General features: G+C 55.0%; 1 protein-coding gene across 1 annotated transcript; it reads left to right on the top strand.

Annotated features, from left to right (window-relative positions):
• Positions 1–202: 202 nt before the first annotated feature.
• On the top strand, positions 203–25,565 carry LOC133348374 (double C2-like domain-containing protein beta). Its single transcript, XM_061561142.1, has 10 exons — positions 203–2,166; positions 14,288–14,367; positions 16,604–16,678; positions 18,088–18,197; positions 18,758–18,884; positions 19,562–19,624; positions 21,563–21,720; positions 22,256–22,337; positions 22,865–22,961; positions 23,893–25,565. The coding sequence occupies exons 1-10, from the start codon at positions 1,800–1,802 to the stop codon at positions 24,030–24,032; spliced, it is 1,299 nt and encodes a 432-aa protein (XP_061417126.1). The 5' UTR covers positions 203–1,799; the 3' UTR covers positions 24,033–25,565.
• Positions 25,566–25,782: the final 217 nt, after the last annotated feature.

The raw sequence follows: 25,782 nt of genomic DNA, 5'->3' as shown, positions 1-25,782 counted from the left end.
TCTCTTTTACTCCGTCTCTCGCTCTCACGTGCGAATGGATAAAAAAAAATCGCTAAATAAATAAACACACACACACACTCTCTCTCTCGCTCGTTCTCTCTCTCTTGCGAGCGAGAGAGAGAGGGCGAGAGAGTGAGAGAGCGACGCAAGAGAGAGCGAGAGAGGGCGAGAGAGTGAGAGAGCGACGCGAGAGAGAGCGAGAGAGGGAGGGAGGGAGGCAGCGAGAGAGCGAGAGAGCGAGGCGAGAGAGAGATGAATATGAGGCGATAGCGGAGACAAAGGGGGTGGGCGGGGGGAGCGTTCGAGCCGGGGTTCGTTTCTCTTCGCGGGGACACTACAGCACAGCGGACCGGTCCGGGGGGTCACGGCTCATCTCGACTCCGCGGCTCATCCCGACTCCTCGGCTCATCCATCAACAGGCGCGGGGACAGGAGCTCGCAAACTCAGCCGAGAGACCGGGGAACGATCATCATCAGCAGCAGCAGCATTATCATCATCATCAGCAGCAGCATTATTATCATCAGCAGCATTATCATCATCATCAGCAGCAACATTATCATCATCAGCAGCAGCAACATTATCATCATCAGCAGCAGCAACATTATCATCATCATCATCAGCAGCATTATCATCATCATCAGCAGCAGCATTATCATCATCAGCAGCAGCAACATTATCATCATCAGCAGCATCATCAGTAGCAGCAACATTATCATCAGCTACACGCGGTATCGTCGTCCATGACAACCACAGCGTTATCTCATATTTACGCCACTAGCGGAGAAGTCAATCAGCAACATCATCATCAGCAGCAGTATAATTATTATCAGCATCAGCAGCAGCATCATCATCATCAGTATTAGCAGCATCGTCACAATCGGTGGCCAGAGCAACACCCTTTAAACAAATCCGTCATTCGCAGCGGCAAAAATCAGCATCCTTGACATCATCATCATCACCGTTCGTCGTCATCAGCATCACGAGCATCATAAGCATACGCCGTATCACAGGAGCATTATCAAATATGTTTGTCATTAGCGGTGGTATGAATGAGCAGCATCATCGGAATTGAAATCATTTTCATCATCAGAAGCAGCATATGCAGCATCAGCTGCCGATATTCCAGCAACAGCTGCATTGTCATATACTCCCTATGAGCAGTAACATCACTCAACATCATCGACAGCATCATCATCATCATCACCGTTCATCATCATCAGCAGCAGCAAATTCATCGTCATCATCAGCTGCATCATCATCATCCTATCCCGTTAGAGGAGTAGAATCGTCGTCATCATCATCATCATCATTATTAACAGCGGTATCATAAATTATTACCACATTGTTTCAGCATCGCTAATTATAATCATCATCTTCTCCGCCAGGAGCAGCATCAATCATCGTCACCAGCGTCGGTATCAATCAGTGTCGGCACCAGCTGTTGCTGCTGCTGCTGTTATTGCTGCTACTTCTACAGCCGCAGCAGGAGAGGACCGAGTCCGCCTGCTTGCACTGCCACCATCACCAAGTACCACCACCACCGTGGCGACCACGCATCCACCATCAGCGGAACTGCCACCACCATCACCACCATCACCACCACCACCACAACCACCACCACCATCCACCCATCCACGCGCCCTACACCATCACCACCCACCCACCCTCCACGCGGCACTATCACCAGCAGCACCACCGCCACCATCACCACCACCACCACCGCCACCACCCACCCTCCACCCGACACGATAACCAGCACCGCCGCCGCCGCCACCACTGCCGGCGCCGGAGCCCCAAGGATGGAGCTCCGCATCTGGGACCACATGGCCATCGACGTCTGCCCGGAGCCCATCCGCCCCATCAAGCAGATCTCTGACTACTTCCCCCGCGTGCCCTGCTCCTTCCCCGCAGCCATGAACCGCTCGGGGGCTCCGGGGGCAGTCACGGCGGGGGGAGCCGCGGGGGGAGCTGCGGACGGAGGAGACGCGGCGGCGGCGACGATGCGGGAACGAGAGCGACTCCAGCAGATTCAGGCGGAGAGAGTGGAGCGCGAGAGGGGGGAGCGAGAGAGGGCGGCCGTGGCGGTGGTGGTGGCGGTGGCCGCGCCCGTCGAGTCGGAGCGAGACGTGGATCGAGACGATGACAGCGGCGACTCGGATGACAGCAGTGAGTGCGCGCACTGCGCTTGGCACATGCACACGCGCACGCGGACACGCGCATACATCTCCCATATAGCTTCTGACGGAACGTCGGGGAAAGTGCCGTTCGCGAGAAGCGACTGTAAAAAACCGGCACGGCACACGAGGGCGTGGGTGGCCAGCACCACGCGCGGCCGCCTTTGTCTCCCTTCGTAGCGATGGTTACGCACCGCACAAAGCAACTCGCTTAAGGCGGAGTCGACCTAGGGGATGCCCAGAGGGGAGACCCAGGTAGACCGATGGAACCGTGCGAATATTCTCCACCGTGAGCGGGAATCGAACTCGGGTAGCCTGATTCGTAACGCAGTGCGCTAACCACTTCACCGCCGCTCCGCACGCATATTTCATACACGCGCACACATCCACATGGAGAGAGACGACATCTCCCACAGCCCTGCAGCTCAGACTCTTGAGTCGCATCATTGTTAAAATTAGATCACCACGTCAACCGCCTGCAGATCTCTCATTAATTAGGGCTCAATTAAGGGTCAAATACCAATCAAAGGTTAATAATAATAGTAATCTCAACCTGTAACACTGCATGCGTAGCACTCGCTCGCTCTCGCGGAGTGACGAGCGGGAAGGGAGCAGCAGCAGCAGCCACGCGGTGGTGAGAAGCCGGCGCTTACCAACAATTGGCCGAGCTCTGCGTTCCTCTACATATTAAGGTGTTCTCGGCCAATCGAACGAGTGATTTGTACGTGGAGGGGAGTGATTTACATGAAGCACCCGGACAACAACAAAATAAAGCCACGCGCGTGTGCGTGCGAGCGAGGGGGTGGGTGGGGGAGGGCAAAACTCAAATCCCATACAGATGGAACAGATGGAGTTTAGTCCACATTCTTTTTATTTTTCTGTACCGCCACCTGCTGGCGAGTCGGGGTATACGCGGCACTTCCTCTGTGCGGTGACCCACCAACCCCTCTCCGCTGCCTCCACAATGCGGGATTACAGGCGGTGGAACGTGGCATACAAAGACAAAGGCCCCCCCAACCCATCCACCCCGTGTAGCCTTCACAGACTTTTGGCAGCAAGTGTTGTGAGTTGTGCCCTTGCGGCTTTTCGCATCAGCTGTCGCGGACGGAACCCAGCTGCTCCGAACGAACACGTTCAAGTTCAAGTTCATTTATTTGGTATAGCCCTGTGAGACATTTCGACTCTTGAATCGGGTGCAACCGCAACAAACAAAAAACAAAAACATGAACAAGAAAACATCTTAAAGTGAATATGTGACTATGTGCAAACCTCACATAGTGCCGTGAGGGTGAAGGGAGAGGTGTCAAGGCCGTTCGCCTCGCCACTGTTTGTTCCCGGCCGAGATTCCCGTGTTCTGTTCAAACGAGCCGTTCCGAACCTGCGTTGTGCATTCTTGTTCCGAACCTGCACGCGTGATGAGTTTATTCGGAGTAAGTTTCATCATCATCATTATCAGCAGCAGCAGTCCGCCGCTATTTATATTATTGCCACATGTTGAAGGGTGCCGTCTCCAACTATGAGTCGCTTCATCTCTCTCTGCTATGAAGAAGAGTGATTGCCCGAAACGTCGCCCATTGTATTGTTTGGGCTTTTTGGAGGCGGTTGTTGTCTTTGAGATCCGTCGGCTAAAGCGAGCAACCATTTAATTCTCACTGATCTGCTGTGACATCTGACTCACTCGAATCGTGATCATCGTCGGCCATGGTCAATCCACTGCTGGATGATTGCCGGCCCAAGTCGCCGCCGCCTCTTCACTACCCTGTGATGTAACGACCCACCCGAGCATCCCGCAGCACGCGACGATTTGTATCGCTCCATCTCCTCCTCCGCGCGCGGCCCTCACACCGACGCGTTCCATCCCTTGGCTGCTGCTGCCGCTCCGTTATTACTCTCGACCATCCGTCATCGTCAGCCTCCCTCCAGCCGTGACGCGTCCGGCCACAATCAATCCCACAGCCACTGGCGGAGCCAATGGGGGGGGGTGGCACGTGCCCCCCCCGTTGATCCAATCGAAATCCCTAATTTCGATCGGATCATTGGGGTTTATTAGTAATAAATCGGCATTTTGCGACCCCCACTGCCACTGTGTAGCATATTATTACGTGCCAGGGACTCTGAGATGATAGGACAATAGTCTGAGTCCATAATTGGCAATAAGTAATGGCAAAGCAGTTACAAGTGACTCGCAGAATTGTGCGCAGTTGCGTATACAGCACACGACTTCCCTGAAGGCATTCACCTTCAGCGAGCGCGATGCCGATCACACGACGCGGTTCGAATTCGACCCTCGATCGATGGCTGCGCAATCGCCGCACACGCGTCGAATAAAAAGCGAGGGACAAGTCCTTACTCACTAACAACTCCTCTATCACTTTTTCATTGATGGAGGGGTTGCCCCCCCTACTGAAAATCCTGGCTCCGCCATTGCCCACAGCGGCATCTCTCTAATTTGTCGAGAAATCGCGCTCTGCGTGGTCCATATCCCAAGTGAACGCGGAGCGTTGGGTTAACAGTTGGGGCCAACGTTGTTGGGCCAACGTTGGGCGAACGTTGCGCAAACGTTGGGTGAACGTTGGGTGAACGTTCAGTCAATGTTCGTAACACGGTTCCAACCAGACATGCTAACGTTGGCCCGACGTCGGTTGGCACGCTTGCCGGGATGGTGTCTCGTCTTCGTCCGTGTTCTCTGATTCGCGTGTTTCTCTTTTCTGTCTCTCATTGTCATTCCCAGCGTGCATCTCCCACTCACACTTAGACCCCCCCACCCCCTCCTTCACCGCCGACTCTACCACGTTCACCACCTCCACCACGTTCACCACCACCACGTTCACCACCTCCACCACCACCACCACGTTCACCGCCTCCACCATCCACGTTCACCACCTGCACCACCACCACTTTCACCACCTGCACCACCACCACGTTCACCACCTGCACCACCACCACCACCACGTTCACCACCTCCACCGCCTCCACCACCACCACCTGCACCACCACCACCACCACGTTCACCACTTGCACCACCACCACCACGTTCACCACCTCCACCGCCTCCACCACCACCACCACCTGCACCACCACCACCACGTTCACCACCACGTTCACCACCACCACGTTCACCACCACCACGTTCACCACCACCACGTTCACCACCACCACGTTCACCACCACCACCTGCACCACCGCCTCCACCACCAACTCCACCACCACCACCACGTTCACCACCTGTACTGCCTCCATCACCACGTTCACCACCTCCAACGCCTCCACCACCTGCACCACTGCCTCCACCACGTTCACCACCTGCACCGCCGCCACCACCTGCACCGCCACCACGTTCACCACCTGCACCGCCACCACCTGCACCACCACCACGTTCACCACCTGCACCGCCACCACCTGCACCACCACCACGTTCACCACCTGCACCGCCTCCACCACCGCCACCACCTGTACCGCCACCACGTTCACCACCTGCACCGCCACCACCTGCACCACCACCACGTTCACCACCTGCACCGCCTCCACCACCGCCACCACCTGCACCGCCACCACGTTCACCACCTGCACCGCCACCACCTGCACCACCACCACGTTCACCACCTGCACCGCCACCACCTGCACCACCACCACCACGCCGTCACTCTGCTTCCTCGCACACTTGTTCAGCTCCGCGTGCCGTGCACTTTGACCGCGTCCGCGCTGCTCCGAGTCGCCGACTGGCGGCGCGGCGCGTGGCCGCGTCTGTCCCCGCGGCACCCCTCGCCTCGTGTCGCCTCCACGTCGCCGCTGCTGCTGCTGCTGCTGCCGCTGCCGCTGCTGCTGCTGCGCGTTCCTCGTTTTTCATAATCCCGAGACGCCCGCGATAGATCGGTGTTCATTCCCAGGTCGGCGGGCGCGTGTGTGTGCGCGTGTGTGCGCGTGTGTGTGCGCGTGTGTGTGTGTGTGTGCGTAATTGTGTGTGTTTATGCGCGTGTGTGTGTGTGTGTGCGTGTATGCGCGTGGGTGCGCGTGGTAGTTTTGCATGTTTCCACCTCTCTCTCTCTGGCGTGCCATCATCGTCATCATGAAATCGCATGTTCTATCCACTGCTGGATGAAGATCAATGCGGGTCCGTGTTGATTCCCGATGGCGCGCCTCGTAGTCTTGAGGCGTGACGGGAGGAGGCGGAGGGTTCACCTCCACCGGTGACCTCGACGCGTGACGCGGCGCGAGTTATGGCCGGGGTGAGGGGGTGGGGGGTGGGGGGAGGGGGTGTGGGGTGGGGGGAGGGGGTGGGGGAGGGGTGGGGGATGGGTGGGGGATGGGGGATGGGGGGGGCGGTGGGGTGTAATGACGGAAGGGGCTGCCTCCATCTCTCCTCTCTCATTCCTCACCTTGATCCACAATCTCCCTCTGTGGCGCGTCTCTCACATCTCGCTCACGCCGTCTCTCCACACCGTCCCACGCCGTTCCGCGATTACAACTCCTCCCCTAAGTCTTGTTCTGCATCTCCCTCCTCTCCGCGTCACCCCTCCTCGTCCTCTCTCTTTCTCCCTCCGTATCTCCCCACGTCTTCCTCTTTCACCAAATCCTCCCTCTGCCTCCACATCCCCACCGATCTTCGCGTCTCTCTCTGTCTCTCTCCACATCTATCCACATCTCCCCCCTCTCCCTCCACTCCCTCCACTCCCTCGACATCTCCACCCTCTTCCTCTCTCTCTCCACATATCCCGCTCTCTCCACATCTCCCTCTTGTTGCATCTCTCGATGGACTGGACAGGTCGTGACGATGATGACGAGACGCCGCTTGTGTCATCTTAAAACCATTACTCCCGGTGCCCTGTGTCCTCGGCACATTTATTATAAAAACTAAAATTAACCCGCTCGTAAATATTAGCCCTGACCCTAAGTGAGATACACGACGGATACGTGAATACATCTTCTATTCGTCCTATCGATTTCCCAAACCCCTATTACCGGAATCAAATAAAAAAACCCGATATTAAATTATAGCCCCCCGCCTTTGTCCAACCATCGCTGGATGAAGCCCCCCCCACCCCCCCCCTCCCACCTCCACCCCCCACCCCCCCCCCCCCCCCACCCCCACCCCCCCCACCTCCCCCCCCACCATGCCATCGCTGGGTGAAGTTGGCCTGTCCATACTTCACCACGCCGGTCAGTGCGAGTCGGCGGGAAGGGAAGGCAGCGCTGGATTGGCTCCGATATATCACTCGTCACTGAAGGTGCGCTATGTTGTTGTGTGTGAGTGTTGAACCTCTTTCGCACCGTACGTAGCCAACCGTGCCAATCGGAGGTGCGATATTTGCCGTAGCAGCGAATAAAAAAGGCAGCATTTTTGGGGTGGAGCTGAACAAAAAATTCGGGGGAGTAATAATTTTTCAATCTGATTTTATCTCCATCTATTTATGTCTCTCTCGCACTCACTGACTCGAGACTGAATAATTTTTGTTATCTAAGTTGCTAAGGCCCCACTGAGCAAAGCAGCTCCATCCCAGGGACGTCCACAGGGCAATAGTGCTGTCAGCTACATCGCGTTTCACAGAGATCCATAGAGTTACACAGAGATCCACAGAGTTACACAGAGACCCATAGAGTTACACAGAGATCCATAGAGTTTCACAGAGATCCATAGAGTTTCACAGAGATCCGTAGAGTTGCAGAGATCCGTAGAGTTACACAGAGATCCGTAGAGTTACACAGAGATCCGTAGAGTTACACAGAGATCCGTAGAGTTACACAGAGATCCGTAGCGTTTCACAGAGATCCGTAGAGTTACACAGATATCCGTAGAGTTACACAGATATCCGTAGAGTTACACAGATATCCATAGAGTTACACAGAGATCCATAGAGTTTCACAGAGATCCATAGAGTTTCACAGATATCCATAGAGTTACACCGAGATCCATAGTTACACAGAGAGCCATATAGTTTCACAGAGATCCATAGAGTTTCACAGAGATCCATAGAGTTACACAGAGATCCATAGAGTTACACAGAGATCCATAGAGTTTCACAGAGATCAATAGAGTTTCACAGAGATCCATAGAGTTTCACAGAGATCCATAGAGTTACACAGAGAGACATAGAGTTTCACAGAGATCCATAGAGTTTCACAGAGATCCATAGAGTTTCACAGAGATCCATAGAGTTTCACAGAGATCCATAGAGTTTCACAGAGATCCATAGAGTTTCACAGAGATCCATAGAGTTTCACAGAGATCCACAGAGTTTCACAGAGATCCATAGAGTTTCACAGAGATCCATAGAGTTTCACAGAGATCCATAGAGTTTCACAGAGGTCCAGAGAGTTTCACAGAGGTCCATAGAGTTACACAGAGGTCCATAGAATTTCACAGAGGTCCATAGAGTTTCACAGATATCCATAGTTACACAGAGGTCCATAGAGTTAGACATAGAACAATAGAGTTACGTAGAGACTCAGACCACAGGTAGTGGAGGTAGGTGCAAGACACGGAGGGGTGGGATGTTCAAACTAACCAGGAGCGTAAACATAGATGGTTGAATTTCGATTTAAAGCTTTCGTGACTGCAGGGATTCATCTTCTTGGTTCTTTCGGTAAAGTCACGTAGAAGGGAAATAATAACATAATAAAAATAAAACATAATTATGTTGTTCACGCAAGAGACCACGGGCTACGCACGCGAAATCAGCTGGTGACACGGCAGTGGTACCGGGCGTCGCGGTCTCGCGATGTTTACTACCTCGCCTGGTACGCAGGAGGTCGCGGGTTCTATCCAGACCCTGACGACGCCTGCTGTATATTCGGAGTTTGCGCGTCTCTCTCTCGCTCCTCGTGGTCGCGTAGATTTCTTTTCCCCGGGTCCTCCTGTTTTTCCCTCCACATTTAGAATCGACGTCACGCGTCAGGCTGCTTTAAATGTCCACGTGATGAGCCGCTTTGTTGAGCTATCATTTGTGGCCAGGTCGCTTCTGAACAAAAGAGCTGTATAGCTCAGTGGGGCCTTACGTGGTAAAATAAAAAAAAGTTAAACAATGTATGTATATTGATTTAAAGCTTTCGTGACTGCAGGGATTCATATTCTTGGTTCTGTCGGTAAAATCACGTAGAAGGGAAATAATAAAATAATAAAAATATAAAACAATAAAATTCTCACGACGTTTCGACTGCAACACAAGCAAGACATTTTTTTTTGCTGTGGATTTCACACCTGATGATGATTGCTTGTGTTGCAGTCGAAACGTCGTGAGAATTTTATTGTTTTATATTTTTATTATTTTATTATTTCCCTTCTACGCGACTTTACCGAAAGGACCAAGAAAAATGTATGGATATTTAATTTATTTGCACCATACGGGGCCAGCCGTGCTAAATCCGAGACTGGAGTGGAGCGGATTTTTTTCCCCTTGCAAGCGTGACCTGGGTCAGCAAAAAAAAAACTAAACCAAATTTTTTTTGACACAAAATAAACAAAAACCAATGAAGCAGAGAGAAATCGTTAACCAAAATAATGATGACTGTTGCCACGTGGGACATCGAAGATATTGCACAAACGTAAATCCATGTTATAGATCATCATCATCATCATCATCATCTACAACATGTCTCCTACAGTCGACTAGGATCGAGGATGGGGAGATGATTGGGAGATGAGGAAAGAGTGACGAGATGGGGGGTAGCGAGCGCAGGGATGGGGTGAGGACCGTCTCCCCTCCTCCGTGGTGGGCGACTCCACAGGTTCAGTCACTCGGCCGCGACGGAATAAATTAAATTGGTGATTTGTAAAATAACAGGAAAATTATTCTGCGAAATATCCAGGAGGACCGCGCTGAGTCTCGTGAATCTTATTCAGGAGGGTCCTGCTGCTGCTGCTACTTTTTTTTTTGTTAATATATAAAGATGTTTTCAGCCCTCCCAATTAATGATGAGGTGTGTTTATGACACCACGTGGAAGGGGAGAAAATAACATTTTTATTTTTACCAGTTAAGGCCTCGCTGAGCGATGTAGCTCTTTTCCAGAAGCGATCTGGCCACAATTAATATCTCAACGACGTGGCTCGTCACGTGGACATTTGTCGCAGCCAAATACTCTGAACGTTTCTAAATGTGGTGGACCCGGAGAACAATCCACGCGAGAGAGAGACGCAAACTACAAATATACAGCAGCAGGCGTCAGGGTCGCGATCGAACCCACGACCTCCTGTATACCAGGCGAGGTAGTTAACATCTACTAGCCACCGCAGCGCAAAGGAGGAAACCGGAGCACCCGGAGAAAAACCGCGCCTTGCGCGAGGGGGCAAGACTCGTTCCCCCGTACAGATGGAAACGGATGGCGATCAGTCCACACTTTGCTGTACTCCCTTCTGCTGGCGAGCCCGGAGTAAATGGGCACTTCCTCGACGCTCACGGGAAGGGAGTTTCACAACATCCGTGCGTGAGCCACCAACCCGAGCCCTTCACAGCGCTGGGTTACAGGCAAAGACAAAGATCCTCCGTGTAGCCTGAGCGGACTATTGGGGCAAGTGCTGTGAACGAGCACCTTTTGAAGGCGATACGGCACACGAGTGGAAATAGTCGAGCCCTGACCGCCTTTATCTCCCCAGTTTGTGATGTTCACACAGCGCACCAGGTACTCATTTTAAGGCCGGACACCTCGATACAAAGGAGGGAAAATCGAACTCCGGGTTACGGGGTTCGCAGAGCAGTGCGCTAACCACTGCGCCACCGCTCCTCAGACGTTTGGAATGAATGCTTGTATGGCATTAATATACTCATATATATATATATACAGCATATCTACAAATACATACACGGCCACTCATCCGAGACGCACACACATCAGAGTAAATGCACACACAAGTAGGCACCCATACGCATACATAAACACACATACACAGACAAAGATCCCCCGCATGGCCTGTAGCATTACCGCTTGGGGCAAATGCTGTTCTAGCGAGCACCTATTTGAGACCGGGACGGCACACGAAGGGGATGCGGTGACCAGCACCACACAAACACACAGCAACTCAATCGTGGCACACACACACACAACAGCAAAAGATTCCCGTAAAGAAGTGTAGCCTGCCGGGGCAAGTGCATACACGTTGGCCAACATCGGTGAAGGGCAGCAGTGCTGTACACGGGGGTTTGACTCCGTCTGATCTCCAGGCGCGGCACCTGAAACAATGAACACGATTCCTCAATATTGTACCCCACCCCCGCCTCTGTCCACCCAACAATGTATGCATGGGTACATCGCAGTAAAGTCTGTGATGTGGGGCGCCACGGTGACTCTGGGATGTTAGCTACCTCTTCCGGTATACAGGAGGTCGTGGGTTCGATCCCGACCCTGACGCCTGCTGCTGTATATTTGGAGTTTGCGTCTCTCTCTCTCATCATCATCACGGTGGCTAGGAGATGTTAACTACCTCGCGTGGTATACAGGAGGTCGTGGGTTCGATCCCGACCCTGACGCCTGCTGCTGTATATTTGGAGTTTGCGTCTCTCTCTCTCATCATCATCACGGTGGTTAGGAGATGTTAACTACCTCGCCTGGTGTACAGGAGGACGTGGGTTCTATCCCGACCCCTGACTACACCTGCTGTATATTTGGACTTTGCGGTGTCTCTCTCTCTCCCCGTGGTCACTTGGATTTTTCTCCGGCTCCTCCGGTTTTCTGTGCACATTTAGGAGCACGCATTTAGAGTCTTTGGCTGCTATAAATGTCCAACATTGATAAGCCACTTCGATTAGCTATCATTTGTGGCCAGGTCACTTTTGAAAAAGAGCTATATACTGTAGCTCAGTGAGCCTTACATGGTCAAGTAAATAGTTTAGTTTGTAGTTTAGTTGAAAGCCAGTTGGAAGGTGGGGTAAAGTGTGGGTACTCCCACCTCTACGGAAGACGTCTGCCCAATGTGGAAGAGTAGGCCAAACTATCCCCTATAGGGGGCTGTGTGGCGCTTCCCCGCACCTCCAATTAGCACGGTTGGCTACGTACGGTGCGAAAAAAGTTCAACATAGTTACATGCAGGAGGCCTCTTCTGTCAGCAGTGACGTCGGCCAGCAATTGCAGGGCTGCGCCTTCATCTGTTACATTAGAATATGTATTCACACTTGGAGGAATCTGATGAGTTATAAAGCTCTTTTTCACAGATGTTCACGCACCGCCACTCACCCTTGGTACATAGGTTCTCGGTCGTAACACATTTACAGACACAGGTGACGGTATATATACACACGCGCACACACGTACATCTATTAGACTGGATATACTCCTAAAGATAGGTCGGCTAATGCGACTTCCATTCGCTCTCAGTGAGCTCCGTTAGCTGGAAGCGACCTCCATTAGCGCAAGTACACGCCCGTTATATTTCCCCATTATAACGTGCAGTGTAATCTTGACCTCAGCGCGAGGGGGGTCAAGGTTAGGGTCGGGATTAGGGTCACGGCAATACACGAAATGTAATAGAGCGGCGGGGAGATCGTGATTTCATGACAATGCAGCCCCGCGCGTTTCGCTCCCACCAATGAGAGAAGGCGCGTGTGTCGGTTTCATTGAGTCCCACGCGCTTTCGTTTCCACCAATGAGAGAAGGCGCGTGTGTGTCGGTTTCATTGAGTCCCACGCGCTTTCGTTTCCACCAATGGGAGAAGGCGCGTGTGTGTCGGTTTCATTGAGTCCCACGCGCTTTCGTTTCCACCAATGGGAGAAGGCGCGTGTGTGTCGGTTTCATTGAGTCCCACGCGCTTTCGTTTCCACCAATGAGAGAAGGCGTGTGTGTCGGTTTCATTGAGTCCCACGCGCTTTCGTTTCCACCAATGAGAGAAGGCGCGTGTGTGTCGGTTTCATTGAGTCCCACGCGCTTTCGTTTCCACCAATGGGAGAAGGAACTTGTTATATTTTTTATTAATTTTAATTTCATTTTTTTACCTACGTGATTTTACCGAAAAAACTAAGAGTATGAATCCTTGCAGTCACGAAAGCTTCAAATCTAGAATTGTTATATTTGTTGTCGACTCCTGGTTATAGACTCTGTACTCTCCACTCTGTACGAGTGGAGGAATGACTGTGGTCTTGCCCCTGTTCTGCACCTTCAAGTGGGGCTCCCGCTACGATTCCTGCTCTAATTAATGCGAGGATGCCTTTATTAAATAATCAAAGCGAGAGACGTCTAATGAGATGCTGGGCGCATGGGTGAAGATGGAATTGGCGGGGGGTGTGTTGTTTGTGAGTGTGCACGCATGTGTGTGTGTGCGTGTGCGACACCAGTGACGATTATCTGAACCGGTACTGGGCCTCCCGAGGTCGACTGAGCCTCAAATGAGTACCTGGTGTAGTGTGTAAACATCGCCACTGGAGAGACAAAGGCGGGCGGGCGGGCGTGGTGTTGGCTACCCACCCCCTCGTGTACCGTTCCGGCCTTCATAGGTGCTCGCTCACAACAGTCTGTTACAGGCTACACGGGGGGAGATCTCTGTGTGCACACGTGGATGTGTCTGTTGAAATGGAAAATGTCATCTGCGCCGCCTCCGCCTCCCACAAAGATAAAGAACGGCAGATTTACACCTTCGTGCCCCCCCCCCACCACTTCCTACCCCCCCCCCCGTCCCCCCCGCCACCCCCACTAACAAAGCTCCCTCACTCTCTTCGCTGCCGCGTGTGTGGGACCGCGATGATTATGCTGATTTAGCACGGTTTGCTACGTACGGTGCGAAAGAAGTTCTACATACATGATGGTTTGATCCCTTTTTGCTAAATCTCTGTTCACGGTTTGGCATCTGTACAATGAAATGGAGAATATATTTCCACTTGGATTGTCACGCATGGCGACGCCTTGGAACACGCACACTCCAAATATACAGCAGCAGGCGTCAGGGTCGGGATCGACCCCACGACCTCCTGTATACCAGGCGAGGTAGTTAACATCTCCTCGCCACCGCGAGTCGCTGGTGCTGTGTGTAAACATCGCTACTGCGGAGGCGGCCGTGCCTGGGGCTGCCCACCCACCCCCTCATTGTGCCGTTGGGTTCTCGATAGCAGCACTTGCCCCAACAGTTTATTGAAGCGACTACACGGGGTATCTTTGTCTTTGTGTGCGTGCGCGTGTGTGTGTGCGTGTACTGCAGCTACTCTGGGCACGCTGGAATTCACTCTGCTCTACGAACAGGCGAACAACGCTCTGCACTGCACCATCATCAAGGGCAAGGTGATGGCGGTGGTGGCACCTTCTCCTCCTCCTCCTCGTCACCCACTCCCTCCTGCGCCAGTTTTGCGGACAAATGATTTGCTGCTGCCTGCGGTGGCGGTGGCACGCAGCGGTGTTGCTGATGTGGTAATGTCGAGTTGGGTGGTGGCAGTGGGTTGGGTGGAGGAGGGTTGAGTGGATTGACGCTACTGGGCAGTCGGAGGAAGTCGCCCTTCAGCAACAGCGGTGGGCGGATGAGCGACGCTCACGTATGCATGTGGAACTTTTTTCGCACCGTACGTAGCCAGCCGTGCTAATCGAAGGTGCGAGGGAAGTTCCAGAGAGCCCCCTCTAGAGAGTGATTTGGCCTACTCTTCCACGTTGGGAAGACGTATTTTGTAGCGGTGGGAGTCCCCAAGCTTTAACCCACTTGCCAATTTACTCTAAACTATTTTTATTCAGCAGGTAAGGCCCACTGAGCTATATAGCTATTTTTCAGTAGCAACAAAGCTAAGCCGGCTCCAGCCTGGTTCATCGTACACTCGATGTCTGGCGAATAGCAGGCGACGCAGACACGGCCTGCGATGTGGCCAAGCGGTTGCTGTGCAAGCGATGGATTTTTAAAAAAATCCATCTGTTTTGAGTTGCGCCTGTAAAATCTCCGCGTAGTTGGAGGTGGAACAATAAACCACGAGGATGGACACGATGAGTGTGGGGGTGGTGGAGGGGGGTAATGGTGGAGGTGGTGGTGATGGTGATGGATGGGGTTTCCTCCCGCCCACCCGAAGCCGTTAATGGAAGCGGCCAAACATCCCAATGTAGCGGCACCCTACCTAGACAAAATAATCTTGAGATTTCTTGATGAATGGAATTTTTGTTATCGTTCTTATTATTATTATACGATGTTGGCATTTTCGCTAAAAGGCGGCGCTGCGGTTGACTTAATGGGGCTCTGAACCCCGTTCATTCGAGTTAGATTCTTCCCTGGGGTTGCACACAGCAACATCACAGAGGTTGTTACCCGTCCGGCACCGTGGGCGGTAGGGGGTAGTTTGACCATACTTCACCACGCCGGTCAAACACTCCCCTCCCCTTCCTCCCCTAGCCCCACCCTCCCCCACCGTGACCCACTCCGCGGGGAGGAAGCCTCCTTGCTGCCGTGAATTTGACAAAGGGCCGCAAAGAATTATTGGCGTGCATTTTCATTGTTATTAAAAGTTAAAATGTTGATATTATTGATTATGTTACTTATTCGTATTCGTATAATTCTCCTTCTCTCCACCCAGGGGTCTCTGCCCCCCCCCCCCCGTGTCCTCGTCTCGCCATCGATTGCCCCGCGTCTCGGCGTCCAAATCCCTCCTCCTCCTCCCCCCACGTCTTTGACGCGACGTGAAATCTTAACGCGGCTGGCACACACACCCACACACAATCTGCCACGGGAAATCAGGGGGGATGGAGGGCCGGGAGATACGAGAAAGATGCTCTGGGATGTGGGGAGATCGTGGGAAGACCATCCGCAACCGCAAGCAGCCGTTTTATTTTGCAAACAAATTAAACAAAAAAATATTCCAGTGCGTAAAGTAGCTTCCAGAAATCGGAATCTTGATTTAGACTGGAAGAATCCGTAGAGCTGTGAAGCTCTTTTTGTCGCACATGTCTAGCCACCTACCCCACCCACCCCACCTACCCCACCCCACCTACCCCACCCCACCCCACCCCACCTACCCCACCTACCCCACCACCCCCCACCTACCCCACCCCACCACACCCCACCCATTTGATGATTCGTCACGGTTCGATAAAAGAAATCACAAACAAAACACTCACCACATTCGTCAACAACGACAGTGTGTGTGCGCGCGTTGCCTTAAAAGGAAACGCGTAAAAATTATGCGACGTTTCGGGAAACGGCCCTTATTCATTGCACACACAAATAATTGAAAAGCAGACGACGGAGCGCCTCGTGTGGATGGTTTCCCGACGTTCTACGCTTTCACAACCACGAGGGCGTTCGGTGGCTTTTGCTCCGTTAGCGCCCCCCCCCCCCCCCGTGCAACACCAGCGTCTCATTTGCATGGCATTTGCATATCGTCATTTGCGTAAATCGTAAAAATCAGCAAGTCGGTTGTACGTTCACCACCCGGCTGCCAGCGTGTGTGAGTGTGAGGTGCTCACTAACAGCACTTGCCCATTTAACAGGCTATACCGGGGGGGGGGGGGATCTTTGTCTTTGCCTTTGGTGTGCGCGCGCGAGCAGGGACTCAAGCCCATGGACTCAAACGGTCTCGCCGACCCTTACGTGAAGCTGCATCTCCTGCCCGGAGCGAGCAAGGTGCGGGAGAGCGGGGGGGGGGGGGGCGAAGAGGGGGGGGGGAGGCGAGGGGGGGGGCAGGGGGGAGGCGAAGAGGGGGGGGGGGAGGCGAGGGGGGGGGGCGGGAGGCGAAGGGGGGGGGAGGCGAGGGGGGAGTCGGGGGCGAGTGGGGGGGGGGTCTGGGCTGGAGGTGAGCGATGAGGTTGGCAAAGGGGGGAGTGGTGAGGAGGAGGAGGAGGCAGGAAACTCGCTGGCGATGTGAGTGCAGGGTTTTATCATCGGAGGTGATGGGTGATGATGTTGGGCAGTAGTGGGGGGTGGGGGTGATGGGATGGCTGATCGCGATGGGTGATGGCGAGCGAAGATGACAGGGGCCGATGGGAGAGGGACAGGCGATGGGGGAGAGAGTGTGCTCGATTTCGATTGTTTGACGATGGCGAGCAGAGTTGGAAGGGATGGCACGGGTGATGGCGTAGTTGGCGTTGGCAGGGGGGAGGTTGTAATGATTTGACACGAAGTGTCACAGCGTGATCCCCCCTCCCCCCTCCCCCGCGTGACAATAACGGATGAGTCAATTAAACCGTTGCGGGGGCTATTTATTTATTTATTATTCCAGCAGGTAAAAAACTCGCCGTGCTCCGTAGCTCTTTTTCAGAAGCGACCTGACCAGAAAATGACAGCACCACTAAGCGGCTCATCGCGTGGACATTTAGAGCAGCAGCCAAATCATCTCGACACACGCCGAGTCTAAACGTGGAGGGGGAAAACTCTGGAGACATGCACACTCCAAAATTACAACATGCATCACAGGGTCGGGGATCGAACCGACGACCTCCCGTAGACCAGGCGAGGTAGTTGACACCTCACCACGGAACACTGGCAAAGCCACGTGGGGGTGGGGGGGGCAGGCGCGTCACCGTTTGGCCGAGCGTGAGCCGTGCCGGAGCTCGCGGCCACGTATCGGATTAGCGATAGGATTAGGACTGGGCTCGAGATTAGCAGTAAAGTCTGGGTTGACCTAATGACGGAGCTCGGGTCCAGGGTCCAGGCTATGGCCGAGGTCACAGTCGACGCGGAGGAGTGGCGCGGGGGGGTCTGGCGCGCGCCGCGCGATTGGAACGTGACACGACCCCCCGCAGTTCGATTTCCCATTCGCGGGCAACACCAGCGACGAATGTCCGAACCGGCACTGGGACTCCTTTGTGGTGGCGTGTAAACATCGCCGCCGAGGAGACAAAGGCGGACCGGTTTGTGGTGCTGGCCACGTGTGGCGTGCCGGCCGTCATGGCAAGCTGCTCGTTACCAGCACCCCGCTCCAAACAATTCGTTGACGAGGCTGCACCACGGCCGGGAGGGTGGGGATTTTTTTTTTGTCTCCGTGAGATTTTTTGTTGTTGTTGCTGCTGCGAAAAAACGAAATGTCCCCGCAGGCGAACAAACTGCGCACGAAGACGCTGCGGAACACGCTGCACCCCGTGTGGAACGAGACGCTCACCTACCACGGCATCACGGACGACGACATGCTGCGCAAGACGCTACGGTGCCCGGGGGAGGGGGGTGGGGGGGCGGTGAAACCGTGCGAGATCCCCGGCCAGAATCCTCCGGAAATGATGCTCCGTGAACCCGTCCCTGATCCCGTGACCCTGTCCCTGACACCCTGACCTTACTATTCACACAGTGACCCCGTCAATGACACCGTGACCTCACCATATCACCATTAACACAGTGACCACGTCATTGACAGTGACCCTATCATTGCTCATAAGAGTGTTTTTTGGGTTAGATCGTGTAAATATAAATGTCATTAAACCCGTTACCACCCGTCTAGCATTGCTACTTTGACCCCATCATTGACACAGTGACCCCTTCATTGAGACCGTGAACCCGTCCCTGACACCATGAAACTGCTACCAAATGTGCGGATTTCATAAAGTATGTCCCTGCATCCTGAAGCATTTGCGCAAAATCGAGATTTTTGTTCTCCACGGTTTAAGATGTTATGGCCTTACGGTCTACTCCGATAGCGCCGCGACCCCGTCTGTAACGCCGCGACCCCGTGTCTCGCCCCGCGCTGCCCTCTCCTCCGTCGCCGCCGCTCAGGGTGTCCGTGTGCGACGAGGACAAATTCGGTCACAACGAGTTCATCGGGGAGACGCGGATCCCCCTGAAGAAGCTCAAGGCGAACCAAGCTAAAAACTTCAACATCTGTCTGGAGAGGCAACTCCCGGTGAGTAGCTTCTGTCTGCGGCGGTCAACGTCGTGGCAGCAGTGGGGGGTAGGGGAGGTGGTGGCAGGGCAAAAAGTAGCGCTGATGAGCCCCAATAGGGGTGAGGTCCCCGTAAGATGGGCACGCGCCTTCGCCACTTGCGAGAAGTTAAAGACGGTGTCGTCTTGAAGTTTACATCGAATTAATTATCATTAACAGCCATGATCTGTCCAGTGTTGGGTTTCGGATAAGAGTTTGGAGGCTTGCAATCGGGACAAAGATTTCCCCATATCGTATTCCAAACTTGTTGTTTTGTATTTGTGCAATGGTCAGTCTTAAAGTGGTCCGCCCGATTCAACTGGCCCTACAGGGAATGTATTGTTTGAGAGCGATTCATGTTTTGTGCAGTGTTTTTAGATTTACCGTGCGATCACATCCAACCATCTCACTCACACACTCACTCACCCGCCCATCAATTCACGAGCCCACCATCTCATTCACTCACTCACTCACTCACCCACCCGCCAATTCACTCGCCCACCATCTCACTCACTCATTCACCCGCCAATTTCACTCTTCCACTACCTCATTCACTCACTCACTCACTCGCCCATTAACTTCCAAACGAGACTCATGTTGGCCTCTTACGTTCCAAGCGCGACGGACACAATCAAATGGTGAACTTCTCTGCTCCGCAGTCTGCTCGCAGGAGCGGCACTGGGATGGGAGGAGCGCGTGGGATGGCTCTGTACGAGGAAGAGGTGAGTGGAGACACGTGCGTGTGTGTGTGTGCGCGTTGTAACAGTAGGGGGCACAGGCGGTGTATCAGCCACTCATCTCAGTCAGTCGACCCGTGGCACCTGCTGGGTCTGCCCCGTGACCTCCTGCCGGCACTTCACGTGGCCTCAACGTGCACCTAGCCCGGCACAAGCGCCGTGGTGACGTCACCGCCACTTAGTGGCGAATGGCGGTTGTTGTTGTTGTGTGCGCGCGTGCGCACTCACACGCAAAGACTATATGGGGATCTTTATCTGTGTCGCACACACGTGCCCGAGTGGTGGTGCAGCGGTCAGCGCGATGCGCTACGAAATCCCGGCGAACCCGAGTTCGATTCCCGATCACGGCCACCAACATCGGCCACGAATATCTGAAGCAGTTCTGGGCCTCTCCTGGGTCGACTCGGCCTAAAATGAGTACCTGGTGCGGTGTGTAAACATCGCCGCTTGGGAGACAAAGCGGGTCAGGTGTGGTGCTGGCCACCCACCCCCTCGTGTGCCGTGCCGGTATTCCAAAGGGGTTCGCGAACAGCACTTACCCTACCAGTATGTAAAGGCAATACGGGGCGTCTTTATCTTCGTGTGCACTCACACACACACATTGAGAGTAGTGGGGAGCAGTAGCGTATCTGGTGTGTCCATATCCTTCGGGTGGCCAACTTAGACAACCGTCGACTTAAATCCAGCCGTGACGCTTGCCCTGTCGCCCTCCCTCAAACACTCACCCACCCACCCCCCAAACACTCACCCACCCACCCCCCAAACACTCACCCACCCACCCCCCAAACACTCACCCACCCACCCCCCAAACACTCACCCACCCCCCAAACACTCAACCACCCACCCACCAACCCCCCAAACACTCACCCACCCCCCAAACACTCACCCACCCCCCAAACACTCACCCACCCACCCCCCAAACCCTCATCCACCCACCCCCAAACCCTCACCCACCCACCCCCCAAACACTCACCCACCCACCCACCCCCCAAACACTCACCCACCCACCCCCCAAACACTCACCCACCCCCCAAACACTCAACCACCCACCCACCAACCCCCCAAACACCCACCCACCCCCCAAACACTCAACCACCCACCCCCCAAACACTCACCCACCCCCCAAACACTCACCCACCCACCCCCCAAACCCTCATCCACCCACCCCCAAACCCTCACCCACCCACCCCCCAAACACTCACCCACCCACCCACCCCCCAAACACTCACCCACCCACCCCCCAAACACTCACCCACCCCCCAAACACTCAACCACCCACCCACCAACCCCCCAAACACCCACCCACCCCCCAAACACTCAACCACCCACCCACCCCCCAAACACTCACCCACCCCCCAAACACTCAACCACCCACCCACCAACCCCCAAACACCCACCCACCCCCCAAACACTCACCCACCCACCCCCCAAACACTCACCCACCCACCCACCCCCCAACACTCACCCACCCCCCAAACACTCACCCACCCACCCCCCAAACACTCACCCACCCCCCAAACACCCACCCACCCCCCAAACACTCACCCACCCACCCCCCAAACACTCAACCACCCACCCACCCCCCAAACATTCACCCACCCCCCAAACACTCAACCACCCACCCACCAACCCCCCAAACACCCACCCACCCCCCAAACACTCACCCACCCACCCCCCAAACACTCACCCACCCACCCACCAACCCCCCAAACACCCACCCACCCCCCAAACACTCACCCACCCACCCCCCAAACACTCACCCACCCACCCCCCAAACACTCACCCACCCCCCAAACACTCAACCACCCACCCACCCCCCACATCAATGAGTGCGCCCCCTCAACCCGCACCCGTTACACCCTCCTCCGACTCTCCACCCCCCCCTCCCCCTGCCCCCCCCCCCCCCCCCCACCGGGGTCCCAGGGAGACAAGAGCGAGGAGAAGGGTCAGGAGGAGAGGGGCCGTGTTCTCATCGGCCTGCGCTACAGCATGCAGAAGGCCGGCCTGCTCGTCACCGTGCTGCGTTGCGCTCACCTGGCCGCCATGGACGCCAACGGATACTCGGACCCCTTCGTGAAGCTGTGAGCAACGGCCGCATCATCATCATCATCGTCACTATCGTCATCACCACCATCGTCTTCACCACCATCGTCATCATCACCACCATCGTCATCACCACCATCGTCATCATCACCACCATCGTCATCGTCATCACCACCACCATCGTCATCATCACCACCACTGTAGCCACTATCGTCATCACCATCATCATCACCTGGGCTTGACCACGTGCGTGTGACATTGTAGTCGTTGCTCTGCATCGACATCAGCAGCAGCCGTACGACAGAAGAAGAAGATCATCATCATGGCCACATTCATCATCGTCGTCGTCGTCATTGCCATGGTGATGGTCATCGCAATCATCGTCAAGGTTGTTGTTGTTGTTGATGTCGTGGCCATCACGATCGCCACCGTAGTGGCTGCGCAGGGCACGCAGCTCGCACAGAGCAACCGAGCCGGGCTCCTCGCCCCCCCCCCTCTGCTCCCCCCCCCACTCCCTGCCCCCCCCCACTCCCTGCCCCCCCCCCCCCACTCCTTGCTCCCCCCCCACCGCAGGCACCTGAAACCCGACATGGGCAAGAAGGCCAAGTGCAAGACGAGCATCAAGAAGAAGACCCTGAACCCCGAGTTCAACGAGGTGAGCCGGCCCTCGCAACTACCGCAACTCATGCAACTCTTGAAACTGCCGGAACTACCGCACCCCCCCCCCCCCCCCGGCCACCCCCACTTATTTTCACATGTCTCACTGCTTTATGGGTGTACGTGGTTGGGAACGGTGTGGGTGGAGGGGGGGGCAGTGGCGAGCTCTACAAATGCACCAGATATGTGACGAATATACCCGAACCGGTCCATTCTGGGCCCCCCCCCCCACCCATAGGTCCATTCAAGCCTTAAAAGAGGTGGAACCTCTCGGTTTGTCCCGGCTCGCCAAGCGACGCGTGCGTGGCGAGCTATAGGGGAGTCTGCGAGTGGTGCAGGGACATTGAGTAAAGAGTCCAGGGGACCCTAAGGGGGTCAAGGGGTCGTGGGTGGGGTGGGGGGGAGTTTGGCGGGGCTGGTGTCCCATGTGATGCACCGTGGGTGGGGAGTGGGGAGGGTGGATCTGTATGATCTTTGTTGGTTGTGTGTCCGTGTCTCCCCGTGTCTCCTCTCCGTGTCCCGCAGGAATTCTTCTTTGACATCAAACACAGCGACCTCGCCAAGAAGACGCTGGAGGTCACCGTGTGGGACTACGACATCGGGAAATCAAACGACTTCATCGGTCAGTGACCCCCCCCCCCCCAATTCCCGCCCCACTACCACCAGCCATAGAGGTCAACTCTTACATCCAACGGCCGTGATGACCTCTTGACTTTGAATTCCAGAGTGGGGCAGTGGGCAAGGTAAGGGTAGGGGAGATCGTTCCAACCTCCCTCCCCTCCTCCCATGAGCCCATTGACCCCCCACACTGTGACATTGATTTGATGCCGGGTGTGGAGCGAGCTACGGGGGGGGGGGGGTGCGAGGTGTGAGCGGTGGCGCAGTAGTTAGAGCACAGTGGTTAGAGCACTGCGCTACGAACCCGACGACCCGAGTTACGATTCCCGCTTACGGCCACCACCAACACCAGTGACGATTATTAGAACCGGTTCTGAGCCTCCCCTAGGTCGACTTGGCCTCAAATGATTACCTGGTGTGGTGTGTACTAAACATCGCCACTGGGGAGACAAAAGCGGTCGGGCGTGGTGGTGCTGACCATCCACCCCCTCGTGTGCCGTGCCAGGCCTTCATAGGCGCTGCTACTCGCGTGGATTTTTCTCCTCTACATTTACAATCAACATCACGCGTTTTTGAGTATTTTAGCCGCTATAAATTCCCATGCAATAAGCCACTTGGTTGAGCGATCATTTGTGGCCAGGTCGCTTCTGAAAAACAGCTACGTAGCTCAGTCGGCCTTGCCTGGTAAAATAAAAATGGTTTTAGTTTTAGCACTTGCCCCAAAAGTCTGCAAAGGTGTGAGCACGTTCGTTGTAGGTGTGATGAACTTGCAACCAACCACGCTGATCGGAGGCGCTCGTCGTTCTGGTGACCTCTTGAACCCTCTCTGAACTCCGGTCCCCTCCTCCTCCCGTCCTCCCCCTCCTCCTCTTCGCCCTCCTCCTCCTTCCCCCCCTCCCCCTCCTCGCCCCCCTCCTCCTCCCCCTCTTCCCCAGGCGGGGTGGAGCTGGGCATCAACGCGAAGGGCGAACGTCTGAAGCACTGGTTCGAGTGTCTCAAGAACAAAGACAAGCGCATCGAGCGCTGGCACACGCTCACCGGGGAGGCTCCGGGCTCCGGGGCGCTGAGCGACTGATCTCCCGTCGCGGCATCTAAACCCCTCCACCCCCCTACCACCACCACCTCACCCCACCAACATACCCCCCCCAGCCCTTACTGAACACACCACAAGGGTTCTTCTCGCACGTTGACTCGCCACGGGAGTTGGTTGCCGTCGGTCCCCCCCTCCCCCACGCGAGGCAGGAAGGCCGCCCGGAGCCCGACTGGCTGATGAGACCCAGGAGGTCGAACCCAGGCCAGAGATTGCGTCACTGCTCGACGTCACGCGTTGCTCCGTGCCGACAGGCGGCAGCGTCGTTTACTCGCAGGAGGGGAGCTCGGGTCCACAGCTGTCTGCCAAACATTACCGAACGTGTCACCCTTCGAGTATAGCCGTCAAGCCGCCGTTATACGTGCCACACGCGCCTGATGATTGCTAAACGCATAGCACGTGCAACCCCCCCCCTCCCTCCTCGACAGCATGCTTCGACAGCATGTGATTTGGCATTTTCTCTCCAAAGATCTTCCGTGTAGCCTCAACAGAATGTTGGGGCAAGTGCTGTTAGCGAGCACCTATGAAGGCCGGCACGGCACGCAAAGGGGTGGGTGGCCAGCACCACGCCAGGCCGTCTTTGTCTTCCGAGTGGTGATGATTACACACCGCACCAGGTACTCACTCAAGGCCGAGTAGACCTAGGGGAGGCCCATGACCGGTTCAGATAATCGTCACTGGTGTTGGCCGTGAGCGGGAATCGAACTCGTGTCGCCGATCAGGGCGCTGACCATCATCACCGTCACTTTGAGATCGGCGCTTCTCTGTCACGCGGTGAATGATGTGTTTAGCAATCATCAGGCGCAACGTACGTGGGGCGAGTAACCACGCCACAGTTTTAAGCCACGGCCGGGAATCGAACACAGGTCGCCGGGTTCCGTAGCGCCAGTGTGCTAACCGCTGCGCCACTGCTCCGGTCACACACACAGATCACCTCCACCCCGATTTTTCCGCTGATCGGATCCGATATCATTTTGACGATTCGTCAAGATTGAAAAAAGTCACGAACCGATTATTGATATTGTTATTATTGCCCTCGTGGTGCATGTAAAACATCTTAGTGCTATGAAAATATATTAGGTTATGAACGATAACAAAAGTATATATATTAAAATCATACGAATCGGATAAACGATCGATTCTAAAAACGCACGTTCAACGCGCGGCGGTGATTCGTGATTGTAAACCATTTCTGATCGATTGATCGTTAAACCTATACTACTGCACGCACACACACGTGTGTTGTTTCACTACAAGTGGATTTACGAATCCCAAAACTCGTCCCCCCATATCCCCTCTAACGACTCAATCCCTCCCCCTCCTCCTCCCCAAACTCCAACTCCCCAACCTACAGAACCCGAATCCCCTACCCCTCCCCCCCACCCCCTTATCCCCCTACCCCCTTTTTAACCCTACCACTCTACCTCCTCCCATCCCCTCTCACCCCCTCCCCTCTCCGATACCCACTCCATCCCCCTTATTCCCCCCTCCCCCCTATCCTATCCCCTCCCCCCATATTCTATCCCCTATCCCCCTCCCCTCTCATATCCCCCTCCCCTCTCATATCCCCCTCCCCTCTCCTTCCTACCCCCCTTTCCTCCCATCCACCTCCCCTATTTCCCTCCTACCCCCCTCTCCTCCCGCTCCCCCCCTCTCCTCCCGCTCCCCCCCCCCCTCTCCTCCCGCTCCCCCCCCCTCTCCTCCCCCTCCTCCCCCCCTCTCCCCCCCCCCTCGC

The sequence above is a fragment of the Lethenteron reissneri genome, chromosome 27 (assembly GCF_015708825.2).
Source record: "Lethenteron reissneri isolate LAM-NWPU_2019-01 chromosome 27, ASM1570882v1, whole genome shotgun sequence".
In the NCBI taxonomy this organism is placed as follows: domain Eukaryota; kingdom Metazoa; phylum Chordata; class Hyperoartia; order Petromyzontiformes; family Petromyzontidae; genus Lethenteron; species Lethenteron reissneri.
This window is presented reverse-complemented; position numbering and strand designations above follow the sequence as displayed.